Source organism: Schistocerca piceifrons, chromosome X (assembly GCF_021461385.2).
Source record: "Schistocerca piceifrons isolate TAMUIC-IGC-003096 chromosome X, iqSchPice1.1, whole genome shotgun sequence".
NCBI lineage: Eukaryota > Metazoa > Arthropoda > Insecta > Orthoptera > Acrididae > Schistocerca > Schistocerca piceifrons.
In genome coordinates, this window is record NC_060149.1 from 448,634,026 (window position 1) to 448,656,551 (window position 22,526).

Sequence of the window (22,526 nt, forward strand, 5' to 3'; positions counted from 1 at the left end):
TGCCGTAGCCAGGAATTTAAATTCCAATATTCATACCTTCCTTTGCTCAGATTCCATCTGTTATCACTGCAAGTTCAAAAGCGTGGCCTTCCTATCGTTTTCCTTCATCACAAATTTCTGTTGCTCGCTTCTTACTACTGGGATCCCTAAGAAGACCTTTAGCCTATTAACGATGGAACACAAAAATTTCAGTTTTCTAAGTTGTAAGGTCTTCCGTAGCTCATTAATTTACTATGACTGAATGCGCTTAATAGGACATGTAAAAACTGGGTAGTATTCCAGTAATTGCATCTCACTGTTTCCGTGTATTCGTCTGAAGCTACGTGACACCCCTCTCCAGTACTTATATTACTTACTTAACAGAACAGTTGTTATTACTTTGGTTGAAAACTATGAAAGTATCCTCAGATGTACTACTTTGGTTGACAACTGTGAAAGTATCCTCAGGTATATTCCTTTGGTTGACATCTATGAAAGTATCCTCGGCTGTGGCAATATTCACTTGAAGCTACAGCACCTAACTAAAGACGAGTTTTCTTCGAAGTCTTGTACGTTATATCCCTCAGTCAAGAACAGTAACGAAACTTCTCGTTGATTAGTGTGGTATCTGGAGGTTACTGGAGACAGAATATTTACATCTACACTCTGCAAACCACGGTGACGTGCATGGCAGAGGGTACGTTCCACTGTACAAGTTATTAGGGTTTCTTCTTGTTACGTTCACGTATGGAGCGCTGGAATAATGTTTGTTTGAATTCCTCTGTACGTGCCGCAATTATTCTAATCTTATCCTCACTATCCCTATGTGAGCGATACGTAGGGGCTGCAGTATATCCCTAGAGTAATTGTTTAAAGCTTGTTCTTGAAACTTTATTAATAAACTTTCTCGGGGTAGTTTAGGTCTGCAAGAATTTTCCCGTTCAGTTCCTCCAGTATCTGTATGACACTTTCTCATGGATTAAACAAACCTGTGCCATTCGTGCTGCCCTTATCTGTATATGTTCAATATTCCCTGTAAGTCCATCGGGGCCTGGAATTTTGTTCAATTTTAACGATTACAGCTGCTTCTCAACACCACTGACACTGATATTTATTTCATTCGTCTAAAATCGTAGTCGTGATGAATTCATGCCTCGGGCATGTGTGTGTGTGTGATTTCCTTAGGTTAGTTAGGTTTAAGTACACTCCTGGAAATGGAAAAAAGAACACATTGACACCGGTGTGTCAGACCCACCATACTTGCTCCGGACACTGCGAGAGGGCTGTACAAGCAATGATCACACGCACGGCACAGCGGACACACCAGGAACCGCGATGTTGGCCGTCGAATGGCGCTAGCTGCGCAGCATTTGTGCACCGCCGCCGTCAGTGTCAGCCAGTTTCCCGTGGCATACGGAGCTCCATCGCAGTCTTTAACACTGGTAGCATGCCGCGACGGCGTGGACGTGAACCGTATGTGCAGTTGACGGACTTTGAGCGAGGGCGTATAGTGGGCATGCGGGAGGCCGGGTGGACGTACCGTCCAATTGCTCAACACGTGGGGCGTGAGGTCTCCACAGTACATCGATGTTGTCGCCAGTGGTCGGCGGAAGGTGCACGTGCCCGTCGACCTGGGACCGGACCGCAGCGACGCACGGATGCACGCCAAGACCGTAGGATCCTACGCAGTGCCGTAGGGGACCGCACCGCCACTTCCCAGCAAATTAGGGACACTGTTGCTCCTGGGGTATCGGCGAGGACCATTCGCAATCGTCTCCATGAAGCTGGGCTACGGTCCCGCACACCGTTAGGCCGTCTTCCGCTCACGCCCCAACATCGTGCAGCCCGCCTCCAGTGGTGTCGCGACAGGCGTGAATGGAGGGACGAATGGAGACGTGTCGTCTTCAGCGATGAGAGTCGCTTCTGCCTTGGTGCCAATGATGGTCGTATGCGTGTTTGGCGCCGTGCAGGTGAGCGCCACAATCAGGACTGCATACGACCGAGGCACACAGGGCCAACACCCGGCATCATGGTGTGGGGAGCGATCTCCTACACTGGCCGTACACCAATGGTGATCGTCGAGGGGACACTGAATAGTGCACGGTACATCCAAACCGTCATCGAACCCATCGTTCTACCATTCCTAGACCGGCAAGGGAACTTGCTGTTCCAACAGGACAATGCACGTCCGCATGTATCCCGTGCCACCCAACGTGCTCTAGAAGGTGTAAGTCAACTACCCTGGCCAGCAAGATCTCCTGATCTGTCCCCCATTGAGCATGTTTGGGACTGGATGAAGCGTCGTCTCACGCGGTCTGCACGTCCAGCACGAACGCTGGTCCAACTGAGGCGCCAGGCGGAAATGGCATGGCAAGCCGTTCCACAGGACTACATCCAGCATCTCTACGATCGTCTCCATGGGAGAATAGCAGCCTGCATTGCTGCGAAAGGTGGATATACACTGTACTAGTGCCGACATTGTGCATGCTCTGTTGCCTGTGTCTATGTGCCTGTGGTTCTGTCAGTGTGATCATGTGCTGTATCTGACCCCAGGAATGTGTCAATAAAGTTTCCCCTTCCTGGGACAATGAATTCACGGTGTTCTTATTTCAATTTCCAGGAGTGTAGTTCTAAGTTCTAGGGCACTGACGACCTCAGAAGTTAAGTCCCATAGTCCTCAGAGGCATTTTTGTTAAGTCCCATAGTGCTTAGAGCCAATATAACGAAGCTAAACACTTTAAAAATGTTATCAACATTTCAGACAGCATGTTTCAGTTGCTGTCCCTGAGAAAGTTTTATGCTGCTTTTAAACAGGACAAACCACGCTTCCCTTTACCATTACAGAGAGTCTTCAAGTATTACAATGAAAATTCTTATTGTAAAGCATTTAAGATTGACACTTTGTAATCAGGGAACTTCAAGGCGGTGCGCAGTGGACTTATTGGGATATTAAAGGAACTCGATATATGGAACACCACGCAAAACATTAGGTGGAATTTTGTTTTCGGCAAATGTTAGGTACCTCCATAAGGACTGTTCTTTCGTTTATAAAATAATTAGCCAAATACTATCAAAACATTGAGAGATTTCACTGACTAGAGAGCTTCGTCTAGAAAAAGAAGTTCGAGGTGAAAATAAATAGAATAGTTCAAATGGCTCTGAGCACTGTGGGACTTAACATCTGTGGTCATCAGTTGGTTGGTTGGTTGTTTCGGGGAAGGAGACAAGACAGCGAGGTCATCGGTCTCATCGGATTGGGGAAGGACGGGGAAGGAAGTCAGCCGTGCCCTTTGAAAGGAACCATCCCGGCATTTGCCTGGAGCGATTTAGGGAAATCACGGAAAACCTAAATCAGGATGGCTGGACGCGGGATTGAACCGTCGTCCTCCCAAATGTGAGTCCAGTGTCTAACCACTGCGCCAGCTCGCTCGGTGTGGTCAACAGTCCCCTAGAACTTAGAACTACTTAAACCTAACTAACCTAAGGACAACACACCACACATCCATGCCCAAGGCAGGATTCGAACCTGCGACCGTAGCGGTTACGCGGTTCCAGGCTGAAGCGCCTAGAACCGCACGGCCACACCGGCCGGCAATAGAATAGCAATACCTTATACTTTCTGTTCCCCAACCTTTGTGACTGAATCGTTTTACCATTATCACCCGGCGACATTAAGCCCAGATGAAGCAGATACGACTATCGATGACAGAACAGGTTTTGTTTACTAGAATTCAGCTATAGATAACCGGGTTGTGTATTAGTATAATTTTGGCCAGCCGCTCATAACGTCACTTCCAGGGGCAATGCAGAGGCCTCCCCTCCCTCTCCACTACAGTTTATGAAATTGGTGGTTAAAAAATCTGAGCTGGCAGAAACAAACTACTTAAACGATGTAAAAATCGCTGGAAATTTTAATCTCGATGGGAAAGTATGTCAATTATAATACATGTAAAAGGTCACTTGTTCCAACATAAAATGGTGGTAGGGACTCAAACACGATGAAAATTGCTCACTCTCTATATGTAAAGTGTTGGTTAGCTCTGTGATACGACCTTAATTCGTACCCTGATAGATACGTTTTTGTATGTTTTATCCACTTTGTCGTTTTTCAGTATTTTCCGCTACTTCGGAATTTTGTGGGTATTGAACAGGTTCCGCATTAGTTCCCCCTATCACGACTCTCTTTCAGATAACAGGTTCACCACGAAGGAGCGTACCATGTTCATAGACTTCGCAGCTTTAATCATGTTATGGTGTTTTAGGGTTTTTTTTAAACTTTACAGATGTCTCATTAATTCTTCCTAGCGGGATTGTAGTGCTGAAAGTACGAAAGATCAGTATGCCTTCTCAGACGGTTATTTTCTGAGTGCGCCACATTTATTAGGAAGGTCAGTTATGAAAGATCGTAGGTTTACTGCGCAAGAGAGTTTCACATCGGAGCTGACGGCAAAACCGAGTGTCCGCATCCGTGGTGAAAGCTCGTAGAGAGTAGAGATGCGTTGAGGTCTTCCAGCGATGTACACCATTAAAATAACCTAACGACCTCCGAAAGCAATTTCAATTGAAACACCTTTTTAAAATTCCTTTCACTCTATGTTTTCATTTTACTTCCTTCACGCGGTTTTACTTAGTGATGAAGAACTTAACCAAAATAACATGGTGCGGCTGCTAAGCAATTCGCACCAGCTGATTGAGGTGAGTTAGTGGGTAAGAAATTTTTCTCGTATTTGGCTGTAGAGGGTTTCGAATTCCTGTCCTGTTACGCCGATTTAGGTATAAAATAAATCATTCCAAACTAGTTCCATCTATTTTCTTCCCTACCATTGCCCAAGTTCGTTTATAGCGTCCTCTTCGCTGTGAGCGCGTTTAGGTCTGCCCTATCTTTATTTCTTCCGAATTACTTCAGGTTAATGTCAGAATGGTTCCCTATAGCAAGAACATAGCATGTTTCGTTGATCAGCTTAGGCGTTTTCCGTAATGCCGACTTCGACCAGGCCTCGAGCAGTTCCCTATCCAATCTTCGGCAAAGTTGAGTTAGGGATGCGCACCTAATGAGGTTGTTGTTGACATGAAATTACAATTTATGAAGAAAGCCTATCAGCTGGTTGCTTAGGACAATGAATATATGTAAATAATGCGCTTGACATATTCTCACATGACTTTTAGATCGAATATTCCAACGCAATATAAACGCAACGCTGTCAGCCCAAGTGCATCTTTAGCGACGTCGGTATGTCAAGGAACGCTTAATTCGTATTCTGGAAGTCTGTTCATATGACTGTCTTGTGTTATACAGATAAAAAGTGCTTGCAAATAACTGAGGAGGAAAATTTTATGATTACTTGCTGCGATGGATGTTTGGCGGTATGCTGGGTGCCTACCTTGAGGCAGCAGGCGGACGCGGCAAACAGTTTCCTGGTGACGCACTCGCAGTTGGGTTGGCTCTGCAGCGGCGTCCTTGGGACTAAGAAGCCCTCAACGCGGCCATCGTTATGGGCGGAGGCGAAGAGGCGGTGAGGCTAACGACAACCAGAAGTGGGGACGGGAAGCCTGCTCCAAAACGAGAGAAAATCGACGCGCCTATGCTACAATATATAAGGCCTACTGATGTTGCCTTGTCATCAGTATTCGAAAGAACACTGCTCAACACATACTCGAGATGCTCAGGACTCTGGTAAGTTTATCAGTCTGGTATCTTGGGCATTGATGCGTAGCTATCTTCAGAACTAGCCTTCACGCATGTTGGCGCAAAGACTGACAACTTCTTTTTCATTTCAGAGAAATCACGCAAAGTTACAATTTAATGGCCTCTTAGTACATTACTGGAGCAATCATGTCATACAATGTGTGGAGATATTAAGTGGAATAGTCACATATGCGCAGTTCTATTTAAAACGTATAGTTCGCATCGATTTCTTAGTACGATAATAGCGGTTTGCAATATCCCTGTAACAACTGTACGCCCCATACTGATATACTGCTCTAGTTTTTGCGTTCCAGAACTGGCTTGGTTAATAGGGGAAATCGAATGTAGCGAAAGTAGACAAAGGTTTTCTGGTCGGCGAGAAACTTTTAAAATAATTCTTCAAAATCTTAAAAGGTCGACACTCGACAAAAGATGCCAAATATCTATCAAAAACCTAATAAGAACATTCCAAGATGCAGATTAGCGAGCGGTAACTCTACTATAGTTGCCAAGGATATTATTAGACTAATAACAGTCGACACAGAGGCGACTAAGTAAACATCCTTTAGACGTTACACTCGCGCTTGGAACGAGTATAAACCGTAAATGCAATTACGTGGAGAGAGGACGCGTCATTCGTAGTGACAAGCACTGAACTTCTAATTTCATTTACGAAAAAAAACACTTAAATTAGGCTTCACGTAACAGCCTGAGATCAATAAAGCACTTGCCCTTTCTATGGAGAGACCTATCAACGCTCTTAACATACAAGGTATTTTTACTGGTGACATGTTTTCCTAGTTTCGGTGACGTATTGTGTGTGATTTGTAAAGTTTAGAAACAGATGTATATAAACAGTCAAAGGCCTTAATAGTAAAAAGGTCCTATATGCCAGCATCGTTTAAAGCGCTTTTTTAAAAAAAAATTAAAAAATTAAAACAAAAAAGAGGTTGTAGAAGCCTTTCATTGATTTTTAACTGCTCCTTGAATTATAATTTTCGTGATTCCTACATCAAAGATCCAGTGCTTCTTGCTTATAATTAAGCTGTCTAGCCCCGCTTGGTGCACAGTACCAGTCGATATGAGAACGTTAGAAACAGTTTTGATACTGATATTGACGGAATTGAAACATTTGTGCGTCAGCGTCAGCGAAACTTTCTTTTAATGAAGACACAAGATACGATAACTTTTTAATAATTTTGTATCACCTGAAGGCTAAATAGTACTAACCTTTTTATTCCACTAGTAAAGGTATCAAATAAAATATATTACTGAGATCCGAATTAATTGAAGAATTTGCTATTCTTCTTCAGTTTTTGGTACCTAGAAGAACTGAAATGACGCCACGTTGCCAGAAAGTATTACTTAGCTGTGCTGCAGCTAGTTGATGTCACAAGATAAATACTATGGTCTACATTAATGCTCTTAGTCCATTGTATACCGTGATACTTTCCATATGTATGGTAATTTTACTCATATCTGACAAGTGTTGAGGAAGAATGAACAAAAGAAGGGTAGAATTTAGTGACCTGTCGAAATGGTAGTCATCGAGATGGAGCACAAGCTCGGACTCGGCGAGAGTGAAGACGGAACTGCGCTGCAGCCTTGTTACAGGAACCGTCGCAGGACTTGGAGAAGTGATTTAGGAAGCTTATGGATACTTGAATCTCCATGGTCGGACTTAACACTAGAGCATGTCGCTAGCTGTTTGAAAATGATCTAAGCGGAATAAAACACTATTCTGCACTATTTTAGGCTGCTCTCAGATTAGGCGTGTAGCTGAGTTCTTGATTTCAATGTTCGAAACGGACCATGAAATGGATCATTAAACTATCACTTTCTTTATCGTACAGGTATATAATAAGAAAACCGGAAATCGCTTGTGTATGCAGTATTCATTGATTCTACTTATCATTTTCGGTACCCGCTTGTGCACGAATTGGATGGCCAGCATGTCAAGCACATAACGTTCTATTTTCATAGTGTAAAACACGATACCAGGACAAATGTTTTACTTTCGTTCCTATAAATTATAAGCAAAAGTTTCCTCCTCCGCAGCGCAGCGGTAGCGTTATCGCCTACCACGCAAGGGGCCCGGGTTCGATTCCCGGCCGGAGACTGGGTGTTGTTTGTCCTTCATCATCATTGTCATTGACTCGCAAGTCGCCGTTGTAACTTCACCTAAAAAGGACTTCCAATACGGCGGCTGAACTCTCCTGAAGGGGGTCTCATTTCTTTCCATAAGCAAAAGTAATTTGTCTGACTCTGTGACACCCACAATATTGTCCCGCGAGTAGCATGAAATAGAAACAAAGCTCTGTCTGAATTTCGAAGTTCAGATCTTAAGTAAATTTCCCGATACTCCTTTATTTTTTCAGGCAAATTGTTTCTCTCTAAGTGGATTGATTACAATGAGACGTTGCCGAGTAGTGATAATGCTGTGCCCAGCACTACCAAGATGTAACATCAAATGCATCCCACTACGACAGATTAAAACTAAAGTCAGGGAATACACACACGCAACAGCACATATGTTCGCATCATCAGACTCTCAGTTACCTATTACGTAGACAACCAATCTGATTTCGTAAAGGACGAAGGTATATTCAATAGCGATTGCAGTCTTTCTCGGCGTATCCCACTGATGAATTCTTCTTGGGTTATCAGCCGAGTGGTGGCGTCGTCTTGTCGCAACGTTTCAATGAGTTTCGTACCCATCATCTTCTGGCGAAGATTGGTACGAAACTCATTGAAACGTTGCGACAAGACGACGCCACCACTCGGCTGATAAACCGAGGAGAATTCATCAGTACATTCGATAGGATTATGTAATGTGTAGAAAAGGAAGTACCCGATTCTTCTGTTCTAATTACCTACCTTATATTACACGATTGCATGTACTTTTTTTATTATTTGATAGGAAAACGTGAATAAATAATTCAGTTTGCTTATAGTCCATCGAGGTTATACGATGGAGCCTAAGGATATGAGAGATTTTAGTAGTTTTGATAATTACGTTCATGCTCAAGCATATTATAAGATAAACATTTTTATTTTCATCTTTACGGATGTGAATGTCTATATTACTAAATATCATGAGGGGTATTCCCTTTAATTGCCCTGCAGAAGGTATTTTATAATGCGTCCATTGCAATAAACTGTATACCAACCTCGGATATCACATATGCAGAAGGAGAAATAAATTGTGTTAATTTAAAAGAATCTTTTCCTAATAATATATTCCCAGATTCCCTATCATTATATAAATCAGAAGCATCGGATGGATTTTGTGCCCAGGAGACACCAGGAGCTTTCAATGTATTATATATGTCAAATGTCAATACATTTTGCGGTAATCTCTCATCAGTACGTAACAGTATTATATGTGTTTACGCTCTTCAACTGTTCATTGTTGTTACAAGTCTAGGTGATACATGGTGATGAAACGCTCTCCGGTTTTCAGTCTGGTGACAGTGTTGAGAGTAGTACACACCGGAAAAGTGTGCATTCACAGATACAGGTCATACACATTTTCGAAACTGGTATCTCAGTCTCTTCTGCTATATGTTTTGCTTATTTTCATAACAACTCCGCAAACTAAGCGAATTGCACACTTACACTAACATCAGTTTACCTCTCTTCCAAGAATCTCTTCGCAATGGCAAGAAGCTTTCAATTGAATACTTTTGTATATGTAAGCTAAGTTCATATGCTACAAAAATATTCAGTGAAGCGAGATACTGAGCATGACTATTCCTGAAAAGATCAAATGTTTTGCAATCACACTTCCTCGAAATTTTATGCAAAATCAGGAACTTGGTAAGTCAAAGATGTAACAAAAATAGATTGAAATATAATTCATAACCATAGCTCCGTCATTATTATGACCAAACTACTAAATGGATTTACCGTGAAACATCAAAAATTCGAAGACTGTATTGTGGAAGTTAGCTTTTGAAGAATGTTGCTGAACCAACTCCAGCCAACTGCTAACAGCACTAAGACTAAGGTGTAGAAGAAGCCTGCGGTGAACTGACATTAAATTTTTAAATCGTACCGAAGTGGAAGTTCAGCTAGTTGAAATGTCATCTCCCTGGTAAGCAGATAGTTTTACTCTCAAGTACAATAGAACCTACACAGACCAAATATTATGTGATTATTGAAATATAGCTATTTAATGACCAGAAAAATAAATTTCTCTATCTACTTATAAGATAAATTTAATGCAAGACTAATTCTCTGTAAGCACTCGGCGCGTTTACTTTAAATTCAGACTTTACACTATCGTCACTAGGGCGATGTACTAATGGTATCATTAACTCCAAATGAGGTTTATCTTAATCTGTCTAAAATAATGTTGTACCATTTTCAGTTGCTATTAAAATCTTTATTATTGCTTCCAGTTTCAGTTATAACTGATGAACTCGGGTACCTGGTTACATATATGAACAGTCTTATGTATAGAAAAAGATACGATGGAAATCTTCACTGTTGCTACCATTCGTATGTTACTGATCACTATCAGTACCTTCTTACTTACCTTTTCTCATTCAATACATGAGTCATTAGCAGTTTCACTACCGTTTTCAAATGAATTCTAATGCAGTCCTGATTAACACATAGTGCCTGGTCGAGTTCTCAGACGAATTCCTTCTTTCCCTGTAAAGAAAATGTCCTGAAAGAAACCGTAGCGCCGCAGTTATTAGGACAAAGCTCATTTTGCATTACATTATCGAATGACAGACAAATTATAATGTGCTCAGTATTGAGAATAGCCGTCCCTATACATGGGAATTAAGAGCCACACTGATTCCCCGGTATATATCCAGGTGCCTGGTTACGGTTAATAACAACCGAAATTGGTAACAGCAATAAAGATCTTCAAAGCAGCTGATGGGGATACAACATGATTTTTGACAAGTATTTACAATCTGTGGGGCACCAGCTACTTCAAATACTTTTTCCTTAATCGAATTCTCTAGAATTTTCGGTAACTTTTTTTTCAAATCACTGTGGTGACTAATATACCGACTGGCCGACAATACGATGTGGTAACTATTTAGCCATACTTAGTAGCTGAAATTTACGCACATGTCGATGACGGGACACGAACACTGCTGTCTGGGTACCGAAAAGCCACCTTAACTAGCACAGCTTACTTATCCGACTCTCAAAAAATATAAAATAATATATGCAATTTAATATTACAAATATTAAAATTTTGCGATCATAATTGGGTAAGGAAGTGTCTATTTCAATAATTATACCACAAGAGTTCTACTGGAGACATCACCCAGGCTGTGGCTAAGCCACATCTCTGCAATATCCTTTCTTTCAGTAGTGCTATTTCTGCAAGGTTCGCAGGAGAGCTTCTGTGAAGTTTGGAAGGTAGGAGACGAGGTACCGCTGGAAGTAAAGCTGAGAGGATGGGTCCTGAGTCGTGGTTGGGTAGCTCAGTCGGTAGAGCACTTTCCAGCGAAAGGCAAAGGTCCTGAGTTCCAGTCTCAGTCCGGCACACAGTTTTAATCTGTTGGCTATAAGTTAACCGCAGGAAACGTAGATGTCAGACTGGGATACATAGGAAGGATTTGTAGTCCCCACATGTAGGAGGTAACTTACAAAACCCTCGTTCGTCCGATACTTGAGTATTGCTCATCAGTCTGCGTTCTTTGCCAGATACGACTGATAGAGGAAATAGAGAAGATCCAAAGAAGAACAGTGCGTTTCGTCAGAGGTTCGTTTAGTACGAAATAAGATCGACGTCTTCATCTACACTCCGCAAGCCACCCTACGATATGTGGCGGAGAGTACTTTGTTTACTGATGTCAATTTCCCTTTTTCCTGTTACAGTCGAGCATGTTTCGCGAGAAGAACGATCGCTGGCAAGCTTCCATATATATACATATATATACCAGGTGGCCCATGCATTCGGCCCTCCGTTGACATTAGTTAATCGCAGATACCACAGGTGCCGACAGTTTTGCCGAAGCAGAACAGTAAAGGGGACTCCAAACCAACAGAGAGCAGACCCCGTTAAACGTTAAGACCAGCGCTTGAAAACAAACACATTACAGCTATAACAGTCCTATAGCTCGTCACTAGAAAAATTGCTTGTTGTAGGAGGGGTGCTGCGTTCGATTCCTTGGCTTGAGAAAGGTGTCCGTGTAGAAGAATGATTGTCCCTGACCACAACAATACGCACAAGGTCCAAAGCAAATTAATTATCTGTTTCAAGGCATATCAATATATGACAGATAATTTACTAACAACACGTAATGCACCAGTTCTTGCTTCACAATTGTCAGTATTACATAAATGCTGTCATATCTTTGAGTGCAATAAAGAATAACATGGTTGCACATAGTGAAGCGCAAGAGTGACGTATTCGTTCCTTTAACACATCTGGAGCTTCCGGTTCCATTTCGTAAACGCTGGTTTTGATATAACTCCATAATAAAGAATCAAAAGGCGTTAAATCAGGCGATATCGCTGGGCATCGAATGCACCACCACGCCGTATCCACCTTTTGGCGTACACATTGTTGATATATTCCCTAACACCTCTACAATGACGGATGGTGCACCATCGTACTGAAACCAGTGCGTCACAGCTAACTGAAATGGAATGTCTTCCAGGAGACGCCCAAGATCAAGCTCATTCTGTAGGAACTCTAAATACAGCCGACTAGTTTGTCTGAGAGCCGAATAAACCGGTCCAATGTTGTGGTCTTCTAGAACGCCGCACCATACATTAATACCCCAATGTGCTTGCATGTGCTGTTGTCGTAACCTCTGAGAATTTGAAGAAGCCCAGCAACGTAGATTGTGTCTACTGACAGTCCTGTCACTGGCGAAACAGAATTCATCTCCCCATAAAATCTGCCTGATGAATTCCGGATTTACGGCTGCTTTATTTACGAGACTTCTGCCGAACGATACCCGATTTTGAAAATAGTTTCCATATAGCTGTTGGTTTAGGTGCAGCTTAAAAGGATGCCATTCTCGTTTGTACAGAAGACCTCGATATCCCCAGGTCCTCTGCAGTTCTTCTGTTGTCCTAATTACGATGAGAAATCGGTGTTACTGGACGAGATCTAGTGCCTCATGACATTAATAATAATGACCAAAATAGTATTACTATTATTATTATTATTATTATTATTACAGGTACAAATAATACAGCGTCCTAAATGCAATAGCACTACAACAATTTTGTTTGTACTATATTATACCTAGGCCTAAGCGTCATTTTCATTTAAGTTACGCTTACTGTGTGTGGGATGTACTCCAAAATATTAACGTTCCGGGAAACATCGGACTAGCCGCGCGGGATAGCCTAGCGGTCTCAGGCGCTGCAGTCATGGACTGTGCGGCTGGTCCCGGCGGAGGTTCGAGTCTTCCCTCGGGCATGAGTGTGTGTGTGTTTGTCCTTAGGATAATTTAGATTAAGTAGTGTGTAAGCTTAGGGACTGATGACCTTAGCAGTTAAGTCCCATAAGATTTCACAAACATTTGAACATTTTTTTGGAAACATCTGGTGCGCCGCAGACTTATGTTTCCACGACACATTGTACCTGGAAAGCTCGCCCCGTTCTTTAACGCATCACTGTACGTTTAAAAACATGCACAGAAGGAAGATATAGTGTTGGAAAAAGTTATGAATCCAGTCTTCTAGCCGCAGCTGCATTGCAGTGCGTCTCCCCTTAGGTCAGTATCATATCGGTGTAGTCTCCGCTGGAATACATTGCAGTTGTTACCTGTCTGACCGTAAGACATGACTCGAACAACAAACGGAAAACAGACGGCCATGCGACCTTAAGCTCAGTAGAGGTTCACTTGGACGTGCACTCCCCCTTTGGACAGGTGTGATGAGGCAACCCTTCCCGCACTAACGTATGCGGGATACATAAAACTACAGATGATATCGTAGTGCCTGTGTTATTCTGATTACGATGCGAAGTTCCTTTGAACAAGCACTGCGGCGATCACAGCTGTTGCGAAACACATCAAATGAATTCGCAATTGCGAATAAGGTCTACCATCAGCTGTACAATGGAATGACGACAAAGAAAATTTGTGCAGGACCGGGGCTCAGACTCGCATTTCCCGCTTGTCGCGACCGCTCGCCATACCATCTGGCTATCCGTGCCCGACTCACCGCCAGACCCTAACTTCCGTAAGTCGTCAACCAATCCTCTACGACCTTCCATTATGTATATTTCTATACAGGTCAGACGTTATACTTGAAAGTCACTTTCCCGGTATCGGCAGATAAATACGATATGTTATTGCAATGGCTGATGACATACGGAAGTTTGCATCTAGCCGTGAGTCGTGCACGGATAACCAAATGTTATGACGAACGCTCGAGATAATTGGGAAATCCGTGTACGAGTCCCGGTCGGGCACAAATTTTCATTGTCGTCATTCAGTTCTACAGCTGATGGTAGCCCTTATACGCAACTGCGAATTCCTTTGATGTAAAACGACAGAGGATGGCTTGCGTGGGCTACCTGGTGTGTGTATATATGCAGCGTGGTCCATTGATCGTGACCAGGCCAAATATCTCACGAAATAAGAGTCAAGCGAAAAAAACTGCAAAGAACGAAACTTGTCTAGCTTGAAGGTGAAAACCGGATGGCGCTATGGTTGGACCGCTAGATGGTGCTCCCATAGGTCAAACGGATATCAACTGCGTTTTTTTTTTAAATAGGAACCCCCATTTTTATTACATATTCGTGTAGTACGTAAAGAAATGTGAATGTTTTAGTTGGACCACTTTTTTCGCTTTGTGATAGATGGCGCTGTAATAGTCACAAACATATGGCTCACAATTTCAGACGAACAGTTGGTAACAGGTAGGTTTTTTAAACTAAAATACAGAACGTAGGTACGTTTGAACATTTTATTTCGGTTGTTCCAATGTGATACATGTACCTTTGTGAAGTTATCATTTCTGAGAACGCATGCTGTTACAGTGTGATTACCTGTAAATACCACATTAATGCAATAAATGCTCAAAATGATGTCCGTCAACCTCAATGCATTTGGCAATACGTGTAACGACATTCCTCTCAACAGCGAGTAGTTCGCCTTCCGTAATGTTCGCACATGCATTGACAATGCGCTGACGCATATTGTCAGGCGTTGTCGGTGGGTCACGATAGCAAATATCCTTCAACTTTCCACATAGAAAGAAATCCGGGGACATCCATCATGTTGGAAGTACATCGCCAATCTGTCATGCAGTGAAACATCTTATAGTAACATCGGTAGAACATTACGTAGGAAATCAGCATACATAGCACCATTTAGACTGCCATCGATAAAATGGGGGCCAATTGGCCTTCATCCCATAATGCCGCACCATACATTAACCCGCCAAGGTCGCTGATGTTCCACTTGTTGAAGCCATCGTGGAGTTTCCGTTGTCCAATAGTGCATATTATGCCGGTTTACGCTACTGCTGTTGGTGATGACGCTAAATAGAACGCGTGCAAAAAACTTTGGCAGAACTGTACTCGACGTTCAAAGTCGTCGCCATGCAATTCCTGGTGCATAGAAATATGGTACGGGTGCAATCGACGTTGATGTAGCATTCTCAACACCGACGTTTTTGAGATTCCCGATTCTCGCGCAATTTGTCTGCTACTGATGTGCGGATTAGCCGCGACAGCAGCTAAAATACCTATTTGGGCATCATCATTTGTTGCAGGTTGTGGTTGACGTTTCACATGTGGCTGAACACTTCCTGTTTCCTTAAATAACGTAACTATCCGGCGCGAACGGTCCGGACACTTGGATGAAGTCGTCCAGGATACCGAGCAGCATACATAGCACACGCCCGTTGGGCATTTTGATCACAATAGCCACACATTAACACGATATCGACCTTTTCCGCAATTGGTAAACGGTTCATTTTAACACGGGTAATGTATCACGAAGCAAATACCGTCCGCACTGGCGGAATGTTACGTGATACCACGTACATATACGTTTGTGACTGTTGCAGTGCCATCTATCACAAGGCGATAAAAGTGGTCGAGCTAAAACATTCATATTTCTTTACGTACTACACGAATATGTAATAAAAAATGGGGGTTCCTGTTTTAAAAAATGCAGTTGATATTCGTTTGACCTACGGCAGCGCCATCTAGCGGTCCAACCATAGCGCCATCTGGTTTCCCCTTTCAAGCTAGACGAGTTTCGTGCTTTGTAGTTTTTTCGTTTGATGCTTATTTCGTGAGATACCTGGCCCGGTCACTATCAATAGACCACCCTGTATGTTGCTCTTACTTTTTACTCAGTAGAACGTCCTTAATGATGATCAAAGGCAAGAATTCCGTGTTATTATTGATAAATGCGAAAGTCGTTTACGAATGACAGAAACATGTTTTGTATAAGTTCGACGAAGTACTGTAGCGATGTTTGACATATTTTTGTTTTGCGTTTTTTTTTATTTTACCTTTTTGTTGAGGAAACCGTTATATATAAATCTGTATTTTTGTTTTATTTTTACTAGAACACTCCTCTGTTTCACGTAACAAATCAATAATATTTGAATAAAGCCTGAATTAAACATTGACAGTTCCAATTTTGCTATAAATACTGTTTACCGTTAAGTAACAGACAGGAAGATAATTATGTAGACCAAAAATGTTCCATAGGTTACCCTGCCGTTTATATATCATCACTCAGTTTCTAGACGGTTCAGCGATTCCGGTTTTTAGGTGAGTCTATTAGGACACTGATCACATATGTAAGGAAAGCGATAGTTATGAGGTAACGCCCGATACGTATGCAACACATCCAAGGTAGAGGTAACGCAGGTACGACCTTAAATGAGAAAAGCTACTAGGAAACCTACCGTAATCTACGCTTATTTATGGTAGCTCAGGGTAGCCTACGATAGTTTTGCAACTCTAGCCAGAAGACTTCTCTCCATTCAGAACTGCATGCTGTGTTATATTTGCTAGAGACTTTTCAATCCAATTACACAGTCGGTCTGATATTCCGTAAAATTGTATTTTATTCATTAGTTGGCAGTTGGACACTATATCGAATGCTTTCCGGAAGTCAAGCAACACATCTACCCGGCTGCCTGTATCTACTGCTTTCTGGGTCTCGTGGACGAACAGAGCGAGCTAGGTTTCTTACGATCGTCCTTTTCGGAACCCGTGTCGGTTCCTACAGAGATTTTCGGTCTCCAGAAACGTCGTAGTACGCGAGCATAAAACTTGTTCCAAAATTCTGCAACAGACCGACGTCAGAGATATAGGCCTATAGTTCACTGTGTCTGTTCGACGAACTTTCTTCAAAATGGGCATCACCTATGTTTGTTCTCCCGTTCAAAAATGGTTCAAATGGCTCTGAGCACTATGGGACTTAACTTCTAGGTCATCAGTCCCCTAGAACTTAGAACTACTTAAACCTAACTAACCTAAGGACATCACACACATCCATGCCCGAGGCAGGATTCGAACCTGCGATCGTAGCGGTAACGCGGTTCCAGACTGTAGCACCTAGAACCGCTCGGCCACTCCGACCGGCTGTTTTCCCGTCATAGATAGATTCGAACTCGCATGGGGTATACCAATAGTGACAGTGGTGCAGAAAGTATCCTCCAACACTACCGTAGGTTGGCCTGAGTAGTATAAATGCCTGTAATTTGTGGGAGTCGTGTTAGTGACAATGTGCTGGTGTTGCAGGTTTTGGTGGCAATGTGCGCGTGGGCGGTGGCTGCGCAGGACCGCTACCCGGCCGGCCTGTCGGCGGCGCTGTGTCCCAACTACCCGTTGTGCGACAACAGCGTCATCGCCACCTTCTCGTCTCCGGCCGGCGCGCCCGCGGCTCGCTCCTACCCCGCAGGAGTGGCAGCCGCCGCCTGCCCCAACTACCCCTACTGCAACAACAACGTCTACCCAGGCTACGCGGCGCCTCGCGAGTACCCTCCTGGTGTTCACCCTGCCGCCTGCCCGGGCTACCCCTTCTGTTAGCCAGCGCTCTCCTGTCTAAATTATTTCAGTGTCGCGCAATAGGTTCGATAAATGTAAGTTTTCAATGTGCCATATTAAACCAATAAGCGTGTAAATCTTAACTGTTCCTACTACAAATAAAGCCTTTGCATGTATCATTTGTATCATTTTTTAATTATTAAATCCCTTACTCCTACCAAATTTACTCCTAATTAGCTGTCCTGTTACGAGAACTTTAATTATTATCTTGAAAAAATAAAGTTACGTCATTATTTTTGGTAATTTCCAATAATGATTGTCTATCGAACGTGCGGGTCCTAACGGTATAAACTGACGGAAAAAATTGCAACAACAAAAATTAATTGACATACAGTAACGAAATTTTGGTAATTTATTTGGCTAGGTAATATAATTAAGTGACTGACGTTATAAGATTACAGGTTAATGTAAGAGCGAGGAATCATTGCGAATGTCAAATGCTGGTACATTAATAGTCGGTGTAACCGCCAGAATGGTGAAAGCAAACGTGCAAACGGGCATGCGTTGTGTCATACAGCTTCCGCATGTCAGTTTGTGGGATGGAGTTCCATGTTTGTTCCACTTAGTCGGTCAACATAGGGACATTTAATACTGTTCATGGATGACGCTAGAGTTGTCGCTCGATGGTGTCCCATCTGCGTTCGACTGGAGATAGTTCTGGTGGTCGAGCAGACTAAGGCAACATGTCGACGACAGTCTGTAGATGATTCAAATGGCTCTAAGCACTATGGGACTTAACATCTGAGGTCATCAGTCCCCTAGAATTAGAACTACTCAAACCTAACTAACTTATGGACATCACACACATCCATGCCCGAGGCAGGATTCGAACCTGCGACCGTAGCAGCAGAGCAATTCCGCACTGAGGCGCCTAGAAGCGCTCGACCACAGCGGTCGGCCAGTCTATAGAGCGTGCTGAGTTATAACAGTGGATTGCGGGCGTGTGTTATCTTGTTGGAAAACACCCCCTGGAATACTGGTCGTGAATAGCAGTACAACAGGTTGTATCACCAGATAGACGTAAAAATTTGCAATAAGGGTGCATGGGATAACCATGAGAATGTTCTTGCTGTCATACGAAATCGCATCCCGTACCATAACTCCAGGTGTAGATCAAATGTGTCTAGCTCGCATACAGGTTGGTTGCATGTCTTCAACTGGCCTCCTTCTAACCAATACACGAACCTCACTGGTGCCGAGGCAGAACCAGCTTTCATCAGAAAACACAACAGACCTCCATCCTCCCCTTCAATGAGTTCTCGCTTGACACCACTGAAGTCACAAATGGTGGTGGTTTTGGGTCAGTGGATTGTAGGCTACAGGGCGTCTGGCTAGGATCTGTCCTTGAAGTAACCGATTTGTTACAGTTCTTTGTGTCACTGTGGTTCCAGTTGCTGCTCAAATTGCTGCTGCAGATGCAATACGATATGCCAGAGCCCTACGCCGAACACGATGGTCTTCTCTTTCTGTCGTGCCACGTCTTCTTGCTACCGTACATTCTCATGATCACCGCTGCCAGCAGTCATGTACAGTGGTTCCATTTCTGCCAAGTCTTTCTGCAGTATCGCTGAAGGAACATCCAGCTTGTCGTAGCCCTATTACAAGACCTCGCCCAAACTCAGTGAGGTGTTGATAATGGCGTCTGTGTCACCTTAAAGGCATTCCTGACTAATATCAACTCAGCACGTCCAGTCTCAAAGGTAACTAACGCTTACGAACTTTACAGCGTGTATTTAAAGCAAACTTGATTTCCATCCTCATAGTGCGCTACTAGTGTCACTCTCATTCGACTGGCGAGAAGTTTGAATAAACATCACCTTTCAGATGTAGAAACACGGCTATAAACTTTCGGGTATGTTGCACAACTCCTTCTTTGTGTTGCGATTTCTTTTTCGTCTGTATAATTCGAACGTACGACTCGATGTCGACCGCACTATTCTGGTGGCGCGGATTATGGTAAATGTTTAGTGTGTTGCCAGGGCAGCATTGTTTATCGTTTTAGGCTGTGAATAGCAATGCGTGAAAGCTTTGAGTTTCGAGTGCCGATAGTCTCACATGGAGGAATCTAATTCCTCCGTTATGTAGTGTGAAAAGTCGTTTGAAAGTTTGCTGGGTCTTCGGATTGCTTCCTAATGAGGGTATCAGCAACCGTGTAGAATGTCAATGGGTTGAGTTTCACGAAACTTCGCATGAAAGGTACGGATGCTCATTTTCCTTTGAAATTGTACTACGCCGCATGCGACATCTAATACCAGAGAGGACGATCGTTGAAAAATGAAGTTGAACGTATTTGGATATTTGGTGGCATTGAAAGAGATCCCGCAAGTGATTTATAGTTCGAGTTTATTCAAGGGCGAAGAACACCTTAGTCTCTCTGATAAAGTACTTTGTATTGCCAGGCACAGAAGTGATAACAGACGGCATTAAGTCGTAGAGCATCTAAAAGAAAGAAGGATTTCAACGTGAATATGTGAATGATTTTGTTGAATTTGTGTCATCAGACGACCCATTGTACTACGCCGCATGCGACATCTAATACCAGAGAGGACGATCGTTGAAAAATGAAGTTGAACGTATTTGGATATTTGGTGGCATTGAAAGAGATCCCGCAAGTGATTTATAGTTCGAGTTTATTCAAGGGCGAAGAACACCTTACTCCCTCTGATAAAGTACTTTGTATTGCCAGGCACAAAAGTGATAACAGACGGCTTTAAGTCGTACAGCATCTAAAAGAAAGAAGGATTTCAACGTGAATATGTGCTGATTCTGTTGAATTTGCGTCATCAGACGACCCATCTGTCCACACATAGAACACCGAACGCTTGCGGAAATCTGTCAAATAGCCGATAAAAACATAGAGACATTCAGGAGATAGGGACGAAATCTACATATTTCAATTCCTGTATTTCCACACCTTGAGGTAACGTGGAGAAATTGATCTTTCTGAACTCTCCCAATGATTGTGACTCACATAGCAAGAACGTACCACATTTATGGAAAGAAAGGACTGCTGCCTGCGACTTACAGGGTTACTACATCTACATCTACATGGATACTCCGCAAGCCACCATACGGCGTGTGGCGGAGGGTACCCTACACCACTACTCGTCATTTCCTTTCCTGTTGCACTCGCAAATAGAGCGAGGGAAAAGCGACTGTCTTTATGCCTCCGTATGAGCATTAATTTATCTTATCTTCGTGGTCCTTACGCGTAATTTATGTTGGTGGCATTAGAATCGTTCGGCAGTCAGCTTCAAATGCCGGTTCTCTAAATTTTCTCAACAGTGTTTCTCCAAAAGAAAGTCTCCTTCCCTCCAGATATTCCCATTTGAGTTCCTGATGCATGTCCGTAACACTTACGAATTGTAACAAATGCAGAAACCCGTCTCTGAATTGCTTCGATATCTTCCTTCAATCCGACCTGATACGGATCCGAAACACTCGAGCAGTACTCAAGAATATGTCTTACGAACGTCCTATATGCAGCCTCCTTCACAGGTGAACCACCCTCCTAAAATTCTCCCAACAAACCGATGTCGACCGTTCGCCATCCCTACCGCAGTTCTCACATGCACCTTGCACCTCATATCGCTATGCAACGTTACCCCCAGATATTTAAACGACTTGACTGTACCAAGCAGGACGCTAGTAATATTGTATCCGAACATTACAGGTTTGATCTACCTATTTATCCGCATTAACTTACATTTTTCCACATTCAGGGCTACCTGCCATCCATCTCACTAACTGGAAATTTTCTCTAAGTCGTCTTGTATCTTCCTACAGACACTCAACTTAGACACCTTACCGTACACCACAGTATCATCAGCAAACAACCGCAGATCGCTGTCCACCCTATCCGCAAAATCATTTATGTCTATAAAGAACAACAGCGGTCCCATTGAAAGGGTACAGTACCGCCCGACATTGAAAATAGGTACAACATTCTTCGTTATTCGTGTCAGAACAACATATTTTTTGTAATCATAACTCAATTTCACTTAATACACCGAAGCCGGATACCAGTGTAGGAAATAATGACAATTTATTTATTTAATTGATCACATGTGCACTCCCACAAAATAAATCCCTACATCCAATTTGGTGAGATCTGCGAAATGAATGAATGTATGGTCGTCTGCTAACCGCAGATAGTGAATGCTCAATATATGATCATCTTTGAGACGGTCCTTTGGTCACCTTTGGTGGAACCAAAGAGATGAAATTTATCTGAGATTTGAGCGCCTGAAATGTGGCTGACCAATGGGTAGCATGGTCTTCCCCCACCTCGACAGAGGAGCGAGATGACCTGAAGAACAGCCATGTTTCAGCACTCTGCCGTTGGATCTTGTGTTGGTAAGACCTGTCTTAGGTGTGCTCCGTAAATACAAAAGAGTGGAGACATGGTATGCATGTGAAATACTTAAGAGTAGTTTGGAATAATAATTTCTCTATTTCAGGAACTTTTGTGGGGAGAATTAAATGTCAGGCAGGTAATATTAATGGGATCGTAGTAATCTTCGGAAGTGACCGAAGGTCACAATGAAACAACGTGTGGCAAAAAGTTGAAATACTTCCGAGTGCTAAAGTTAAGCTGAATTACTGGCGTGTGTACTATAAGTTGGAAATATTTAAGAAATGGCGAGTGCAGGACTTGAAATTAGAGACGAGTACTTCCACGTGGTGAGTACTGTGTGAGTCTCAATCTGTGTATGAGACAAAGGATAAAGAGAAGTACTCGTCCATAGTATCAGTGCAGGACTCGAGTGTGTGACGAATATGTTCTTAATATTACTTTGCGTGTTATGTTTCCGTGTGACGCTTGATTCAAACTATAATACTCTGAGA

At 43.0% G+C, this 22,526-nt stretch overlaps 1 protein-coding gene across 1 annotated transcript; it reads left to right on the forward strand.

Moving 5' to 3' along the window:
* The first annotated feature begins 5,532 nt into the window (after window positions 1–5,532).
* LOC124721788 (cuticle protein 1) lies at window positions 5,533–17,794 on the forward strand. The gene is made up of 2 exons (XM_047246905.1): window positions 5,533–5,653; window positions 17,373–17,794. The coding sequence occupies exons 1-2, from the start codon at window positions 5,639–5,641 to the stop codon at window positions 17,658–17,660; spliced, it is 303 nt and encodes a 100-aa protein (XP_047102861.1). The 5' UTR covers window positions 5,533–5,638; the 3' UTR covers window positions 17,661–17,794.
* Window positions 17,795–22,526: the final 4,732 nt, after the last annotated feature.